At 47.4% G+C, this 18,360-nt stretch overlaps 1 protein-coding gene across 2 annotated transcripts in view; it reads left to right on the top strand.

Moving 5' to 3' along the window:
- Positions 1-18,360, top strand: part of AFG2A (AAA ATPase AFG2A) — a 1,612,935-nt gene that overhangs the window by 75,988 nt on the left and 1,518,587 nt on the right. For both annotated transcript variants that reach the window (XR_014978118.1, XM_085641546.1), the window contains exon 2: positions 8,239-8,363. Coding sequence is in view for 1 of the 2 variants with exons in the window: in XM_085641546.1 (XP_085497672.1) it covers positions 8,239-8,363 (125 nt within the window). In the remaining variant the exon portion in view is untranslated. The remainder of the gene's footprint in view (positions 1-8,238; positions 8,364-18,360) is intronic.

The raw sequence follows: 18,360 nt of genomic DNA, 5'->3' as shown, positions 1-18,360 counted from the left end.
GTGTGGTTGGGTGTGTGTGTGGTTGGGTGTGTGTGGTTGTGTGTGTGGTTGTGTGTGTGGTTGGGTGTGTGGTTGTGGTTGGGTGTGTGGTTGTGTGGTTGTGTGTGTGGTTGTGGGTGTGGTTGTGTGTGTGTGGTCGTTTGTGTGGTTGTGTGTGTGGTTCGGTGTGGTTGTGTGTAGTTGTGTGGTTGTGTATGGTTGTGGGTGTGGTGTTGTTGTTGTGTGTGTGGTTGTGATTGTGTGTGGGGTTGTGTGTGTGGTTGTTTGTGTGTGTGGTTGTGATCGCGGGCAAAAGTGAAAGTGATCACGGGTGCTTAATGAGCATGATGAGGTTTGCCATATGGTGCCTCTGCTCCTAAGCTCGCGCCCGCGCACATGCACTGTGGCTCTAGGCTGGCCATCATAGCATTTTTTGAGCCCTCACTTAAAGTCTCCCCAGACCAGCGCATGCGCTGGGTCGGGCGAGACCTAAAAAGGTTTGCATTTATAAAGCGCTTGTATGGTCGCTGGGTGTGGTTTTGTGTGTGGTTGTATGTGTGGTTGTGTGTGTGTGTGGTTGTGTGTGGGTGCGGGTGTGTGGTTGTGTGTGGTTGTGTGTATGTGGTTGTGTGTGTGTGTGGTTGGTTGTGTGGTTGTGTGTTTGTGTGTGGTTGTGTGTGTGGTTGGGTGCGGTTGTGTGTGTGTGGTTGTGTGTCTGCTTGTGGTTGTGTGTGTGGTTGTGTGTGGGTGCGGTTGTGGGTGTGTGTGTGGTTGGGTGTGTGGTTGTGTGTGTGGTTATGGGTGTGGTTGTGTGGGTGTGGTTGTGGTTGTGTGGGTGGTTGTGTGTGGGTGCGGGTGTGGATGTGGGTGTGTATGGTTGGATGTGTGTGTGTGGTTGTGTGTGTGGTGTGTGTTTTGTGTGTGGTTGTGGTTTGGGTGTGGTTGTGGGTGTGGTTGGGTGTGGTTGTGTGTGTGGCTGTGAATGTGTGGTTGTGCGTGTGGTTGTGGTTATGTGTGTGTGGTTGTGGGTGTGGTTGTGTGGGTGTGGTTGTGGGTGTGGTTGTGTGGGTGTGGTTGGGTGTGTGGTTGTGTGTGTGTGTGGTTGTGTGTTGTGGTTGTGGGTGTGGTTGTGTGTGGTTGTGGTTGGGTGTGTGGTTGTGGTTGGGTGTGTGGTTGTGGTTGGGTGTGTGGTTGTATGTGTGCGGTTGGGTGTGTGGTTGTGTTGTGGGTGTGGTTGTGTGTGTGGTTGTGAATCTGTGGGTGTGTGTGGTTGTGTGTGGTTGGGTGTGTGTGTGTGGTTGGGTGTGTGTGGTTGGGTGTGGTTCGGTGTGTGTGCGTGTGGTTGTGTGTGTGTGGTTGTGTGTGTATGGTTGTGTGTGTGGTTGTGTGTGTGGTTGGGTGTGTGTGTGTGGTTGTGTGTGTTGTGTTGTGTGGTTGTGGTTGTGTGTGTGGTTGTGGTTGTTTGTGTGGTTGTGGGTGTGGTTGTGTGTGTGTGGTCGTTTGTGTGGTTGTGTGTGGTTCGGTGTGGTTGTGTGTAGTTGTGTGGGAGTGTATGGTTGTGGGTGTGGTGTTGTGGTTGTGTGTGTGGTTGTGATTGTGTGTGGGGTTGTGTGTGTGGTTGTTTGTGTGTTTGTGTGTGTGGTTGTGATCGCGGGCAAAAGTGAAAGTGATCGCAGGTGCTTAGTGAGCATGATGAGGTTTGCCATATGGTGCCTCTGCTCCTAAGCTCGCACCCGCGCACATGCACTGTAGCTCTAGGCTGGCCATCGTAGCATTTTTTGAGCCCTCACTTAAAGTCTCGCCAGACCAGCGCGTGCGCTTGGTCAGGCGAGACCTAAAATGGTTTGCATTTATAAAGCGCTTGTAACCCTGATGGAGTGTTGAAACGCTTTATTGGCGAGTAGCACACTACTCTGGAACCCATAAAGGATTAGTGATGAGTTATTATAAATGTTTAGGGGGCACTGTTAGTTGTTTTATGCCCTTCCGTATGTGCCTGGCTTGGCAGTTCGGGCTGGACTATTCCCATGAGGCACAGGGTCAAGAATGATTTGCATATGGCTGGGTTCAAACTGGAACGGCATGGTGAGCAAAAAAGTGATGGATTTAGGCCCAGATCTCTGCAGTGGGGTGAATGTATGACATTGTTCTGCATTCTGTCCATCAACTGTTGTTTTTATGTCTCGCCTTGCTATCGCGTCAGCGAGCGCAAAGCGAGACTATAGTAAGGGGCATTTAAAAGTGCTCCGAAAAGCGGATTGCATGGCGAGCACGCGCACAATCACGCGCATCGTGCCGCCATGCAATCCGTTTGGCATCGCACTTCAAAGGGTCCGCTCCCCCGCCTGGAATGCGCTCCCCCGCCCCCGCCAAGCGCGCGCGCCACGTACCGGCGGGCTTGTCTTGTTTTAAGGACTTGTGCCCTGTATATCTGGATGCAAGTCGGGCGGCACACTATGCTAAGCACGGATTTTTAGCTCTCGTGTTTTTAAGCCACGCTCTTAAGGACATTGGCGGCGCCCCTCTGAGAGACCTCTCCGTTTTTTCATCCCACTTAAAGCCCTGTGTACAACAACAGCATGTGCAAACACAAACACGCTTTGCCGGACGAGCACTGTCCCTATAGGTTTTGTGGAGTGGTATACAAAAGCAAGCCTGAAAACAGACCTATTAACATTCTTATTATATATACACTCGCCCGCAGCTTTGTGAATACCCTCGCGCCGCCGTACACACGCACTCATCCCTTCTTCCCCACGCAAGAACCCGTCTCTAATTTCCACCTTCCGCGCTGTGGCGTCCCTCGCTTGTGCTTATCATCATATTATTGAAATAATAAGTATTGACAGAGACTCGAAAACAACTTCTCAATTTTCCTGAAAATTTAATTACAGTTCGTTTATTCTGCTGATCGATACAGATAAAATCGGGAGGATTCCAGACGCCCTGCTTGCTGCCATCCTTCCTAGCACACGGTGTCTATCAGCCTGATGTGATCATTGCCCCAATCAATTCTTTGAAAGCATTTAGCAGGCCTGATAATGAACTTTTGTCAAAATAGCCTTACAGAGCAATAAATGAGAGCAGATTAACATTTTGTCGTAAAGCGGGCGGGGTTTAACACTGAAAAGTTGATGCATGTTTTATGGAGATCTTTACTCATCCCTTCTGTCCGGGGAGAGGGTGGGCTGCGCCGCCGCGGTGGAGCCCAGCCACCCCCAGAGAGCCTCGGGAGAGGCCCGGAGATTCCCTGCTCCCCCTGGGGCTGTGCTTGTGCGGTTTCTGTTTGTGTACGGGATGGTGTTGGGAATCATATAGCGCCACATGTTACTCAAGGGTTTGTGATGGTGCCAGGATTTTCAGGGCACCAGGGATAATGCTATTTTGCCTCTGGAGCGCTCCTATGAACATTTGTGTTTTTGGATGTCCGCTGATCTCTATTGGCTACTGACTTACCCTATGGAAGCGGCTATATCTTCGAAGCTTTATGATACTGCTAGAACCACTGTGGACATGGCCACACGGTCAGTTTACAAATATGCTAATATACAAACCCTTATTCATCAGGGCTTGAAGATACATTCCTCTCCCCTGTACCGAACTTATTTCATCCCTACTATGTGTACGATCCAGATGTGTTCAATATTCGCTGTCAAGTGTTGCATAAGTGCCAATGCATAATAGGCACTTAAAACAACTTCCCAGACACACATTTCAATACATTCATCTAGGCCACTTGATTCTGCTTACAGCCAGCTACTGCTACCTTTTCAGCCACACAGCATATTTATTTCTGAAGCTGCTATAAAAGCTCACAATCTTTTTTGCATGAAGGGTCTGATCCAAATATTGAGTATGGATTTGGACTTATTGTTTTAGGTCTGGTATTGGCCAATAACTTTTGATTTTACTAAATTACTCACACACATACTTATGAATATACTTATATTCCACTACTTATGTTTAATCCACTACAGCCTGGGACAATGAGTCCGCCCACTTCAGCCATTGGCCATCTTCACTGTGATTGACAACATTCTTCTCCTTCTCACATTCCTACTTTCCTTCAGTGCCAAGGACTACTAAGCCAAAGTGTCACCAGTACCATATTTTTGCTTGGCTTTTTTTCTTTTGCTTATCTATATTTGGGAGGGCCTGACTGCTCTGCCAAGAATAAACTTCACAAAAAATAACAAAACAAAACCGCATTTACAAAGCCAAAAGGCTGGCAGCCAACAAAAGTCCTATTGGCTTTGACAGTGCTTGCTAGTAGGGTGCATATTTTCTTCCACGCGCAATGAAAAAGCCTGTGGACTGAGAACCGTGTTATCCTTCCCTACGGTGATTAGCGAATGTCTTCAACATTCCCTTTAGCAAAGGCAAGTGAACCAATACTTCTAGCCTATCTTGTTTGTTTCTGAAATTGAGGAATGGATGGACTCCCTTTAAAAGGTGACAGGAAAACAGCACACTGCACTGCCCCTTGCCTTCCAAGCCCAAAATACACATATGTATGACTTCTGTAAACTTGCCAACGTGCTGGGGTGTTTTATGTAGTGGTTATTAGTGGTAGTTGGGTTTAACATGGAAATCATTCAGTGCATTCCCTCCAGTCTCGTTGTGGTAGATCATTTGGATGTGGTCATCAGTCGGGGTATGTATGTTTGTTTATGTGAGCTTATGCAATGGCTGGGGGGATGGTTGAATATGCAAGAAGAGATCGGGTGCTGTCATGCTGCAGGGCTATGGTTTCAAATAAGCAGATTGTGATCTACAGGGTGAGGCTGGGGCAGTTTTCAGGAATGCAGCTATATCGGTGGTCGAAGTGGGCGGGAACGGCAGGGCACGGCGTGCCCCTACTTCTTAAATTCTAAAGATTCCGTTCCCCTACTTTTTAGGTCTCGCCTGACCCAGCGCATGCGCTGGTCTGGCGAGACTTATTGAGAGGGCTCCAAAACGTGCTACCAGGCCAGCCTAGAGCTACAGTGCATGTGCGCGGGCGCGCGCGCCACTTTTACAGCGATTACTTTCACTTTAGCGGCCGCACGGCCGCTTTGATGTTTGATCGCGATCACTTTTTCACGGCCGCTTGGCATAGCCAATAGGTCTCGCTTTTGGGACCTTATTATGGCTAAACACTTATAAGGTCCCAAAGGCGAGTCCTATTGGCTATGCCAATGCTTGTTGCATTTGTCACCCCGAGTGGGACGGGTATGCCCAGACGTGGGTCCCGTGCTCTCCATGCCACTGGAATCAACCTATCCTGGCTGAAGAGAGGTGAAACCCCAAAACCGGTCCTAGGATGCTTGTTTCCAGTCCAGGGAGGACCTAGCTTGGCAGTTCGGGCTGGACTGTTCCCATGAGGCACATGGTCAAGACTGATTTGCATAGGGCTGGGTTCAAACTGGAACGGCATGGTGAGCAAAAAACGATGGATTTAGGCCCAGATCTCTGCACTGGGGTAAATGTATGACATTGTTCTGCATTCTGTTCATCAACTGTTGTTTTTGCATAATACCTGATCTGGCTGGTGGTTGCCACGTGGCTGTTTTTTTTTTTATCAACAGGACCGGTATTTTAATATCCTGCTAGTACAAAAATGAAGAAAATCACCCAAAGTCTGTATTTTTTCCTCTGATCAAGTATATATGCTAAACAGTCAGCGTAAGGTGAAAGCACTTTAGAATGTATTCTAAAGCTGCTTCATTTACCTGTGACTAATAGTTAAACTAAACAAAGAGAGAAAAGCCATGTTAAAAAAGAATATAGATGCTTTTATATAAAGAGTGCTCTTTAATTATCTTGGTCCAGCCTTTGCAGAATCTTAAAACGTGAATAAATTGCCTATTTTGTTGCCTTTTTGTAGTTTTATATAGGGTGAACTTGGTGCAAGGGTTTTGGAGCAATTTACATGAGCACCAGTTAGTAAGTGAGAAGTGATCGTGTTTGCGTCCCACCAAAGGCCCACCTCTCCGGCTCCTCCCGCTAGCTGCCTCACAGAAACAAGCCCCGGCTCTATTTACAATCACTTGTTTTGCGGTTGTTTCCTATTTAGAAGCTAACAGCAAGCCTGCATATATGTAACAGATTTCAAAAACGTCAAAAACTACAAGCACTAGCAAAAAGCATAAAAAAATTATTAATACGCTCCGATCGAGAGCACACTCAGCAGTTCCCCTGGGGCACAAGCAGGCATCCACTTCTGTGCTGCCTCGTTGTTTTATCTTGCTGCTAATCTTATGAGATGTACGTTTGAAGAAGGAGCCGTCACATTTCACTTGATTCTTCCTGCAGTCTTATTTCCCCTCTTATGATTCACTTTCAGGGGAGAGCTGCCGTCCATTGTAATTTTTGTTTCTTTTTATTTATTTTGGAGAGGAGGGTGTAATTTCTTGCATCTTTCCATAATCATTCTTTCAGGGACTAGGGCAAGTACGCTGCAATTGGTACAAGTATTGTTCTTGTCACGCAACAGCACTTTACATTATTCCATATAGCAGCATTGGGTATTGTTTCCTATTATAAAATGGTGCTTATCTTCTGCTTACTTTAGGAACACAATGTTCATGGTTTGTTTTACTTTATGTAGCAAATGATATACACACAGCTTGATTTATTTTTGAAGGGAAGCAACTCGATCGTTGCACCCCTTGTAACATTGCGTCTATATAATATGCGCACATACTTAAGGCAGGTCAGTTCCCTCACTGGTACCACATGCTCCTTTAAACCGAGACAATTGGGTTGCTGTTTGAGTAGAGAGCGCCAAATGTTACAGGATTTTCCTTGTGTGCCTGCTGAATGTTTTTGTTTCCTTATATTTTCATGTTGATGACTGCAAGGCTTCTACGGCTATCCAGTAAAGTTTAATAACATACTGCTATATTGTGTAGATTCTTATATATTTTGTCAGGCTTCTTAAATTGTGAAACACACAAGTGCCTTTAACATGCCGGCTCCAAACAGGAGCCTCAGCACCAAGTGTCCTGTTAGCATCACCACCCCGTGAGGCCCAAGCTTCCTGTGTACCATAAGCAGCTTTCTTTTAATTCCTTGTTCCATTGGTGTCATTTATTTTCAACCTCCCGCTCCTTGTAACCTATTTCTCATTTTCTGGTTCTCCAACGCCACAAGGTTCTACAAATGGCAAGAGTGCTATGCAAATATGATCACTGCAAACAAAAAAGCAAAAGTAAAAAACATTGTCATTACAGTGCCAATGGCTCTAACTCTCACAAATGCGAGACCGATTGCATTGCAAATGCGTGTTACTTTAGGCACGGGGAGTTTACGTTATAGAATCACAGGATGTTGAGCCAATGCCGGGGCTGGAACCGGGTTTCCCAGTTCCAAAGTTGCCCATAACGCCACATCCTCTCCAATTTAATAAAGGTATTATTAAAAGTTTCCTCACAGTAAGGCCTATGGAAATACGCATAAACCCACCAGGAAGACCTGAAAGACATTGGGGCCAAGGTGACAACACCTCACCCCCAAGGAGGCTGAGGCCCCTTCTCTGACTTCAGCATCTCCTCAGCCCACCATAGCCTTAGGGCGATGGCATGGCAGGGGCGGGATGAAGAAAATGCACACAGCTACTGCTGCTGGGAGAGGAATGGCTGAGGTGTAGATGGCCTACGGCTACAGCATCACCTCCCCACCACCAGCTAGGTCCCTGCATACTCCCACCCTCCCCCGCCCACCATTGCCTGCGGGGGAGGGGTCAGGGGAAAGACACTGTTTCTGGGCCAGGCTGGCCCCAGGGGGGGTGCTGAGGTGAGAATGGCCCAACAGCTAGAGCAACACCTGCCCCCTGCGAGGCTCATAGTACTCCCACAACCCTCCTTATTTTTCCTGCACTTAAGTTCCTGCTCATGCAATTGTAATTGAATTTTATTATTTTAAGATAACTGCTCTCTTATCTCCCCTTTCGCCTGGATACTCTCTCTTTGCCCACTATTAATTTGCAGTTTTTGTGTACATTTGTTAAGCATGATATTGGGTTTTAGTGGTTCCTTGCATGAATATGTGTTTATTCTTTTTTGGAAAACTTTAAGTTTGTCTTTTTGCAGAGAAGCGCTGTTGGTGGAGTTAGCCATATACACGCTATACAGAACTATAAAAATAAAATAAATCTATGAATTTTGAAAATCTCTAAAAAGGTTAAATATGAAAATTAAGCATTCTTCATCATACCCACGTGGTAGATATTGCATTGCTTGTGTCTTTTGTAATAACTATTGTTTTGTATCATTGCAGAGGTTGATAAGGTGCCCAAGTCCTACAGAAGCTCCCTGGCGCAGTTGGGGCTGAACAGTATGAAGTCTGCTGGTATTTGCATTGGGCGTCCTGTCTTACTTACCAGTGCAAATGGGCGACAAGAGGTATGATTTGCTTCAGCATGGTACAGTTAATTGATTTAATATCACAAAAAGGACACTGTTCCTGAAAAGTAGGGTGCAAAAAGTCACCCATACAATAAGGTGCAAACAGTCACCATATGTTAAGAAGAGGAATCAGAAAAAAGAGAAAAGAGGAAGGAAAAAGAAAAAGAAAGAGAGAAATACCTAGGTGAAGGGACCCTCAGAAGAAAGGGAAAACCATAATGTGTCCTCTGTTGCCCTCACACACCCCAAAGGGTGTCATGCTTCATCATCGGTCAGACCCCCCACCCCACACACCCACATGCACCATCCGGCAGTCCTATAAAAGATCTCCGACAAAGAGACCCTTCGGGGGACCCGTAGGGAATTGCAGCGCCGGCCCTACGAGGAGCAACTGCCCGATGATGAAGCATGACACCCTTTGGGGTGTGTGAGGGCAACAGAGGACACATTATGGTTTTCCCTTTCTTCTGAGGGTCCCTTCACCTAGGTATTTCTCTCTTTCTTTTTCTTTTTCCTTCCTCTTTTCTCTTTTTTCTGATTCCTCTTCTTAACATATGGTGACTGTTTGCACCTTATTGTATGGGTGACTTTTTGCACCCTACTTTTCAGGAACAGTGTCCTTTTTGTGATATTAATGCAGATATTAGGAGCGTGGACACTGGACCTTTTATAAGCTCCCGGTCCCCCCCTCTTTTGTATAGCAAGTCATGTACGGCGGCTCAGCCGTGGGACCTTACTATTTTACCTTTTTTTTCCTTTTTTATCATAGGCGCATGAGATAATACCCTTTTGAAAGTGGTTCCCCCCGTTATACAGGCACCAGCAATTATGGACCCCTTGTGTATTCACTGGGTCTGTTAACAGTAATGTGGGAACTTTTCTCACTCTAGGAGATCTTACATATTGCAGCAATGATAATTGATTGTGAGCACGAGTTGAATCTACACTCATTAGTAGGCATTATCGTTTGTATTGAGCGCATGATTTGCGCATGTGTTGGGGATTAGTTTGCCCTACCTATGCACTTGCGCGTTAAGCTCATAAACTCGAGCATGCGCACTAAACTTTTCGACTATCAGGATTTACCGGATGGAGTTAACGCCCTGTACCTGACCCCGGTGATTTGTTATAATTGAACCGCGTAAAGCTTCGTTGCTTTCTGGCATATGCAACGATGGGGTAGGTGCACTGGCGGCAGTATCCGAGGAAAAATGTGAGTAGCCTTGTTTAAAAGGGATACAGGCACCACTATTAGTGGGGGCTTAATATATATTTGGTCCCATGTTTGTTTTTGTAAACTCCTTTTGATCTCCCGTTTTCCACAGCACGTTAAATTAGGGGCGTTTCATTGCTTGTGCCAGCGGTTTTTTTCTTCAGCAGTGCGAGGTAAGCACTCATTAAAAAACCCCTGTTTTAATTTTGATGGGGTGGTATGTGTATAAATCTTAGAGCGGTTGATTCCTCTGGACACAGTGTCCATAAGCACTATTCGATGTGGGTTATTATCTCATACGCCGATCTATTTCTTGTTTTTCATGTACTGGATGTGCACACAACGGTGGCACATCATGTGGCATCAAGGTGTTCCTGATGCTTATATTTGTGTTTTACTTCGTTTTGTTTTTTCTGTCCTAGGTACTGATCAGGAGCGGTTACATCATGCAGCTGTAGCCAGATTTCGGGTGATACAGGTTACTGCCCGCCCTGATCTATTTTGAGGGTATTTTAATTGGTTTTCACGTGCACATTACATTTTAAAGTTCTGGTCCTGACGAAGCGCCAACGACCCTTATGGCGACGCAGGCGCGAAACATGTTGACCTATGTCTTTCTACACCCGGGCATAGTATGCCTTTGGGGCTAGATTTTATTTAGCAGTTGAGTCTGCTTAGGGTACACAATTCAGACAATCGCTGCAGGTTTACCCTTCACGAATTTTCTCTTGACACTTGCACGCACTTTTGTTTTCACCCTCATTGGACCCCCCACCCCACACACCCACATGCACCATCCGGCAGTCCTATAAAAGATCTCCGACAAAGAGACCCTTCGGGGGACCCGTAGGGAATTGCAGCGCCGGCCCTACGAGGAGCAACTGCCCGATGATGAAGCATGACACCCTTTGGGGTGTGTGAGGGCAACAGAGGACACATTATGGTTTTCCCTTTCTTCTGAGGGTCCCTTCACCTAGGTATTTCTCTTTCTTTTTCTTTTTCCTTCCTCTTTTCTCTTTTTTCTGATTCCTCTTCTTAACATATGGTGACTGTTTGCACCTTATTGTATGGGTGACTTTTTGCACCCTACTTTTCAGGAACAGTGTCCTTTTTGTGATATTAATGCAGATATTAGGAGCGTGGACACTGGACCTTTTATAAGCTCCCGGTCCCCCCCTCTTTTGTATAGCAAGTCATGTACGGCGGCTCAGCCGTGGGACCTTACTATTTTACCTTTTTTTTCCTTTTTTATCATAGGCGCATGAGATAATACCCTTTTGAAAGTGGTTCCCCCCGTTATACAGGCACCAGCAATTATGGACCCCTTGTGTATTCACTGGGTCTGTTAACAGTAATGTGGGAACTTTTCTCACTCTAGGAGATCTTACATATTGCAGCAATGATAATTGATTGTGAGCACGAGTTGAATCTACACTCATTAGTAGGCATTATCGTTTGTATTGAGCGCATGATTTGCGCATGTGTTGGGGATTAGTTTGCCCTACCTATGCACTTGCGCGTTAAGCTCATAAACTCGAGCATGCGCACTAAACTTTTCGACTATCAGGATTTACCGGATGGAGTTAACGCCCTGTACCTGACCCCGGTGATTTGTTATAATTGAACCGCGTAAAGCTTCGTTGCTTTCTGGCATATGCAACGATGGGGTAGGTGCACTGGCGGCAGTATCCGAGGAAAAATGTGAGTAGCCTTGTTTAAAAGGGATACAGGCACCACTATTAGTGGGGGCTTAATATATATTTGGTCCCATGTTTGTTTTTGTAAACTCCTTTTGATCTCCCGTTTTCCACAGCACGTTAAATTAGGGGCGTTTCATTGCTTGTGCCAGCGGTTTTTTTCTTCAGCAGTGCGAGGTAAGCACTCATTAAAAAACCCCTGTTTTAATTTTGATGGGGTGGTATGTGTATAAATCTTAGAGCGGTTGATTCCTCTGGACACAGTGTCCATAAGCACTATTCGATGTGGGTTATTATCTCATACGCCGATCTATTTCTTGTTTTTCATGTACTGGATGTGCACACAACGGTGGCACATCATGTGGCATCAAGGTGTTCCTGATGCTTATATTTGTGTTTTACTTCATTTTGTTTTTTCTGTCCTAGGTACTGATCAGGAGCGGTTACATCATGCAGCTGTAGCCAGATTTCGGGTGATACAGGTTACTGCCCGCCCTGATCTATTTTGAGGGTATTTTAATTGGTTTTCACGTGCACATTACATTTTAAAGTTCTGGTCCTGACGAAGCGCCAACGACCCTTATGGCGACGCAGGCGCGAAACATGTTGACCTATGTCTTTCTACACCCGGGCATAGTATGCCTTTGGGGCTAGATTTTATTTAGCAGTTGAGTCTGCTTAGGGTACACAATTCAGACAATCGCTGCAGGTTTACCCTTCACGAATTTTCTCTTGACACTTGCACGCACTTTTGTTTTCACCCTCATTGGACCCCCCACCCCACACACCCACATGCACCATCCGGCAGTCCTATAAAAGATCTCCGACAAAGAGACCCTTCGGGGGACCCGTAGGGAATTGCAGCGCCGGCCCTACGAGGAGCAACTGCCCGATGATGAAGCATGACACCCTTTGGGGTGTGTGAGGGCAACAGAGGACACATTATGGTTTTCCCTTTCTTCTGAGGGTCCCTTCACCTAGGTATTTCTCTCTTTCTTTTTCTTTTTCCTTCCTCTTTTCTCTTTTTTCTGATTCCTCTTCTTAACATATGGTGACTGTTTGCACCTTATTGTATGGGTGACTTTTTGCACCCTACTTTTCAGGAACAGTGTCCTTTTTGTGATATTAATGCAGATATTAGGAGCGTGGACACTGGACCTTTTATAAGCTCCCGGTCCCCCCCTCTTTTGTAACACAGTTAATTGATTGGCTTATTAAAACTGCTTCCTTACTTTTGAAACTTTGTGGAATCCCTGGCAGTCTGCAAAGGCAGTGACTAGAGCACCAACAGAGCCTCACATACTGTCAACTTCCTTCACACACTGCTTGCTTGTCCTATGTCAAGCTGCACTAGCATTGCTGCAGCTAAAAGAATACTCAGCATGGATCATGATTTTAAATCTCTTCCAAGCTACGATAACAAACGTTCCTAAAATTCTGAATATTAGAAATATATATTATTCTGCCTTTCAGTCATTGTCACATCCCTTTTTAGGTCTCGCCTGTGACAGCGTAAGCGCTTTTTGCTCATGCGATTTCGCATGCGAGAGATAATGTTTACTAGGGGGGGTTTAGAGCCTGCCCATTGCTTGCCACTCTTGGACTTCATTGTCGCTCTCATTTGGTGACTCCTATTCAGGCAGGTCATATTGGCTTTACTTCCTCTTCTTTCATCTGGAGCATGGGACAAGTACTGATTGATTTCTTGATTAGTGTTCTTCCATTTATATAGTCAAGTTTACATAAAGAAGATAACTCGGAGGTTATCTGAGACTTGAATTAGTCCCCTCTGTAGATTCTCTGCCTTAGTGCCATCTCCCCTCACCTTACCCCCCCTTGTCACTTTATCTTCCCCATTCCTCTCACTGACAGCAAAATGTCTTTCTCTAAGCCTTAACCCCCCTTCCCCCGTGGTAGACTCAAGCTCATTATCTGGCACCAGCTCGATTTAATTTTATCTTACCAAATGCTTGTCACAATCATCAGCAAAGACTGCGTGGCTCTCGCATCTTAACCTAGTAGTTCAGGTCTGAGGCGACCCATTCTTCATGACTTTAAATGGATAGCTGTAAACGTCTTTGCGTTGACTATCACTTCCTGCCCAAATAGGGATATTGTGCCCTCAGGCTAACTGCACTGCTAATGGGTGCCACAGGCCCATAACCCATATTGATAAGTCAATTGTCCCATGGGACTCATTTAATCACCAAAACCTCTTATGTATGTTAGAGGGATCCCAAACACAATTTTAATTTCCAAAATAAAGCACAGGACACATTTAGTTTCCATCTGAAAAGCATTGAATCCAATTATATGTGCCAAACAATTTAGTAAGTGATCACAGAGCAGATGATGCAGTATTCAAATGGTGATTCTATTTACAACATACATAAACCAAGACACTATACAGTTCCCAGTGGTTGTCCGCAATAGTCACAAAGTTTATCACAAGGTTGCATGGAATAGTATGACATCCCTTAGTTACTTCACATAGCAACCAAAAGGTCTGAATATTAGGGTCTCTTCAGGATGTGGTCATCTAACTACCAAACCACCTAAATAGTTGGATCACTTGAGGAATACACTATCGGACCTCCAAAATATCTCTCATGGCCCACTTGTATCATGCTGCAGCAAGAAGGGGTAAGTTCTACTGCAGATAGAATGGATCTGGAATAGGATGGAGCGATGATTGGGATGTTTGGCGCAATCACTATTGGAACGTTTGAATAGAGTGAACTATCCGACATGGTACAAGTAGGCCCTGAGATTGAGCACTGCTTCCTCCCACGGGGCTATTGTCTTAACAATGTGTGTTTACCCTGGTTCACGTGGCTATATAGGGTTGTCTTTTTTATTTACACTTAGGCCTATAACAAGCACTGGCAAATCCAATAGGTCTCGCCGTTAATATGCAGACACAGACCTAACTGACTTTGACAGTGCTTGCTTGATTTGGCATACTGTATAGCCTAAGCATTCAAACATGGACGTCTTTGCAAGCACTTGTGTTTGACGCACCGGTGGCCATTTTGGAATTATTTTTGTTAAAGTATAAATTTAAAATGCCCGAGTGTTGAACAGAGGTTTCCATTATGCAGTCATTTCGGTTACAGTTTGACAAAAAACATTCTAATATGGCTGCCTCTATGTGGAAGAGTGTAGTGTTATTCAGGCTTACAACAAAGCTGGGATACTGTGCTTCATTTGTGCATTGGACAAAGTAGTGCCACTTACGTGCATGAGACTATGCACTTCCAGTGTAAACAGGAGATAGGAGTCTGAAGATGTATATAAAATAAAGTAGTGTGCCCATATGTGTGATGATAAAGGACTGTGTGCTTCATATGTGTATGAATAGTAGTGGTGTGTTGCATTTGTGATGTTAAAGGAATGTGTGCTACAGGTGTATGTGAAAGGGAGAATTGTGCCGCATATGCTACACTAGAGAATTACAAGCTGCATTACATGTATATAGGTGGTAGGGAACTGCATGTGTACATGGAAAGAGACTGTGATACATTTGTATTTAGAAAATGGTAGTTGGCGTGGCTTGGCACCAGCGAAGATGGCCACCTAGAACAGAGCTCCGCCGGAGCAAAGCCCAAAATCCCCCGCAAATCCGCTTACAATCCTTCAAGCAGCACGTAAGAGATGTGGGAAGGAACTTGAGATAGCTAGCGGCACCTGATACAGAAATTTGGTGGCTCTGGGATGCCTCAGTCATCGCGGCGTGCACGGAGCTCGTGGCGGCGGCCTGGAGGGCCTGGGAGCCGGAGGACAGACACTCCCCCTGCCGCCTACGCAACGGCCTGGCGCTGAGGCCTGCGGCGGTGCCTGCTGTGGGGAGTGGGGCCCGGTCTCGGTGCCCTCATTAATCCTAACACCACACCCGAAAGGGGCCGCGCAGTGAGCCGCGACCCCTATGTGAAGCAGAGGGAGGTGTGCTTGAATCGCGGCGATGCCCCGTGAGTCCTGAGGACTGCTGGGTGAGTGAAGGCCGCTTCGGAGGCCGCATGAGAGCTCCGATTCCTCGCGTCACAATAGCCTCAAACCTACAACGCGCCCCTGCCCGCGAGGGACCCCTCCCTGTGCTCCAGCGGCCTACTCGCCCGGCGGGCCCCCCGGGGGGGGGGAAGAGCTCCTGCGTGAATAAAGGCACCGTGAGGGACTGCCAGCGATGGGCCAACGGGGATTGGAAGCCGAAATATCCAGGTGCGGAGTGTCGGGTTGCTTGAGGCATGGCGAGGGAGCTGTGCCCATGCCCAGAAGCGATAATTGCCGGCAGTACAGAGGCCTAGACACACAGCCCCTCTTGGCGGGAAGGGGCCAAAAGGGAGCACATGCAGCATCCCCCTCTGACTGACCCGGGTGTTGACCGGGGCCAGAAGCGGTGACCAGAGACCCGGCTAGCGCGTTCGTGCACGCTTGAGACTAGGCGAGTGAAGGCCTGCACGCCCATCGGTAAAAGCGGGTGAAGATCCTGCTGGGTGACAGAAGGGACCGCTGAGGGGTGCGGCAAAGCGACACCAAGGGACAGTAGGAAGTCCTGAAGATTACCGCCGGTACCAGCCTGTGGAGTTTTCACGGGAAGGCCTCGCAGGACCTCCGTAAAGCCCAGCTTGCAGTAGCCCAGAGGAGAGAGACCGCAAAATGAAGCCCAAGGGTGCTGCGGCTGCCCAGACGAATAAACTGGACAAATATGCGTTCTCGTTGTCGGCCCCTCAGACTGAGGGAGCAATGGGAGGCCAACCTGCGCAGGCTGAGCCCTCCTTAGCTTCCATAATGGCGGCCATCCAAAATCTAGGGACCACCCTCGAGACGAAAATCGACAAGATGTCCATTGAGATGAATCTCATACACGCCGATCTCAACAAGACGTCAGACAAGGCCAGGACCAATGAGACGGACATCCGGGAGCTCCAGGTCTCCTCCAAGAAGCTCGAGCAGAGGGTTAACGAACTTGTACACCAACACCGCCAGGTAGCCTTGAAGTTCGAGGACCAGGAAGGGAGGGCCCGCCGGAACAACATTAGGGTGGTAGGAGTTCCAGAAGGTTCCGAAGGGCCTAGTATGGACCTCTTCCTTGAAGATTTGATCCTCAACTTTTTGAAACCGAAACGGCTCTCTACCATGTTCACCATCGAGAGGGTGCACCGAGGACCATCGTTGTGAAAATCCTCAACTATAGGGACCGAGTCGCCATCTTGCAGGCCACCAGACAGATGTGATACCTACAATACGAGAACGCAACAGTCAGGTTCTTCCCGGATTTTACGATCAAAATACAACAGGAATGGCGCTCGTTTGATGGGGTGAAAGCGGCGCTCCGGCAAAAAGGTATTAAATACATGATGTTCTTCCCTGCAAAGCTCAAAATTATGGCCGGCGGCAAGTCCCTCTTCTTCGCTACGCCTTCGGAGGTGCAAGACTGGCTAGATGGAGGCGCCGCGCAGGCATCGGCGACTGCTACAGGTGACAAATTGAGAGACACTCTGGCCAAGTCACCGGGTTAATTGGACGGAAGATCGGATACCAACAGAATGAGTCAGCGCTCCTGGCGCTCGAGATCAAACAGCCCCGGCATGAGCGGCACTCAGAGGCGCTAGAGGACTCCTATTGATTGGAGAGACTACATTTCCAGACCTCCGCAAGCTGTAATGTAATGTATTAACATTTCTTATGTTATTTGGGGTGTGGGCCCCCCAGGCGGCGCCAACCAGGCGGTAGGTGAGCTCTCCAGGCCCGGAACTGGCCAGAACTAGACCAGGAGGGCCAGAGACACTTCCTGACTTTTACTATCCGAACTTCATGGGCAGACTGGCCCGGCTGTCCTTGGGGCATTAATAAAAGCATTTAGTGGGGGGCTGGGTGGGGCTGATGGTGCTATGAAGTCTAATCGCAACGTGGGTGCATAAGCTTGATAAGATACTAAATGTAAGGGGGAGGGCGTTCAGAGGCTGGAGTTGGTGCCAGCGCATTTCTCCACCTAACAGTTTATCGGGGGGAGGGGGGTCTCTCTCTCTCCTTCTTTTTTTGGGCGAAAGGTGCTCTGCTAGTTGGGGATGTGGGTCGGTTTAAACATACATGGCAGGGTAGCAGGGTGGGGGGAGGCGGGGGGACAGCAGTTTCATTGTTACTTACTAATGGTTGGTAATGCCTGTAGGGGAGGGGGTGGTGCGGTGTTGCAGGAGCTACGGATCGCGTAAAAGGATAGCTTCCAGCGATGGCTACAAGGTGGGATAAAAGTCTAAAAATCCTCAGTTGAAACGTCAACGGGCTGGGGGACAAGCTCAAGAGGGGTATAGTTCTCCAATTTGTGAAACTGCACCTCCCAGATGTTGTCTTATTGCAAGAAACGCACCTTATCGGCAACACCTGTCATGCACTCAATAGATGAGGCTATACACTGGCGACAAATGCCGGCTTCACTTCAGGGTCCAGAGTGGTGGGCATTCTGTTGCGCCGTAACTTTCCGTTTGTCGTTGAGCACTCGGAGACGGACCCGCTGGGACGCTTTGCAGTGCTCTCGGGGAGATGGGAGGGACGCATACTCAATTTAGTGACGGCGTATATCTCACCAGGTCTCCAAGCCCAATCATACCATGATTTGGGTAGACCTCTCCTTCCCTTCCAGAGGGGCAGCTTCTACTTGGCGGGGACTTCAATGCAGTAGTATCAGGAGGACTGGATTGGCACCCACCGAGACATTGCCACTGGGAACATGTGGCTCTCTAATCTCCTGGAGGATTGGAGGCTCCTTGGTTGACCTCTGGCGTATGCGCCACCCAAACCTACAACGGTACACATTCTTCTCGGGACAACAACGCACTTTTTCTAGGATAGATTACATCCTTATGCCTTTGCAGCATGATACTACCATCCAAGAGCTCAAACACCTGGCACGAGGTATATCTGACCACTCCCCCATATGGTCACACCTCACTATAGGGGAACAGAGGGTGGGTTGTGTTGCGCCCATAAATTCCTGGTTCCTTCACAACCTGGAGACCAAGAAGAAGATCACACGCTCAATTGACCAATACTTCCAAGAAAACGTTGGGACGGTGAAATCCCCTGCCCT

This window comes from Triturus cristatus, chromosome 2_2, assembly GCF_964204655.1.
Source record: "Triturus cristatus chromosome 2_2, aTriCri1.1, whole genome shotgun sequence".
Taxonomy (NCBI): Eukaryota; Metazoa; Chordata; class Amphibia; order Caudata; family Salamandridae; genus Triturus; species Triturus cristatus.
Note: the sequence above shows the minus strand (reverse complement) of the source record. Positions and strands in the feature narration are given on the sequence as shown.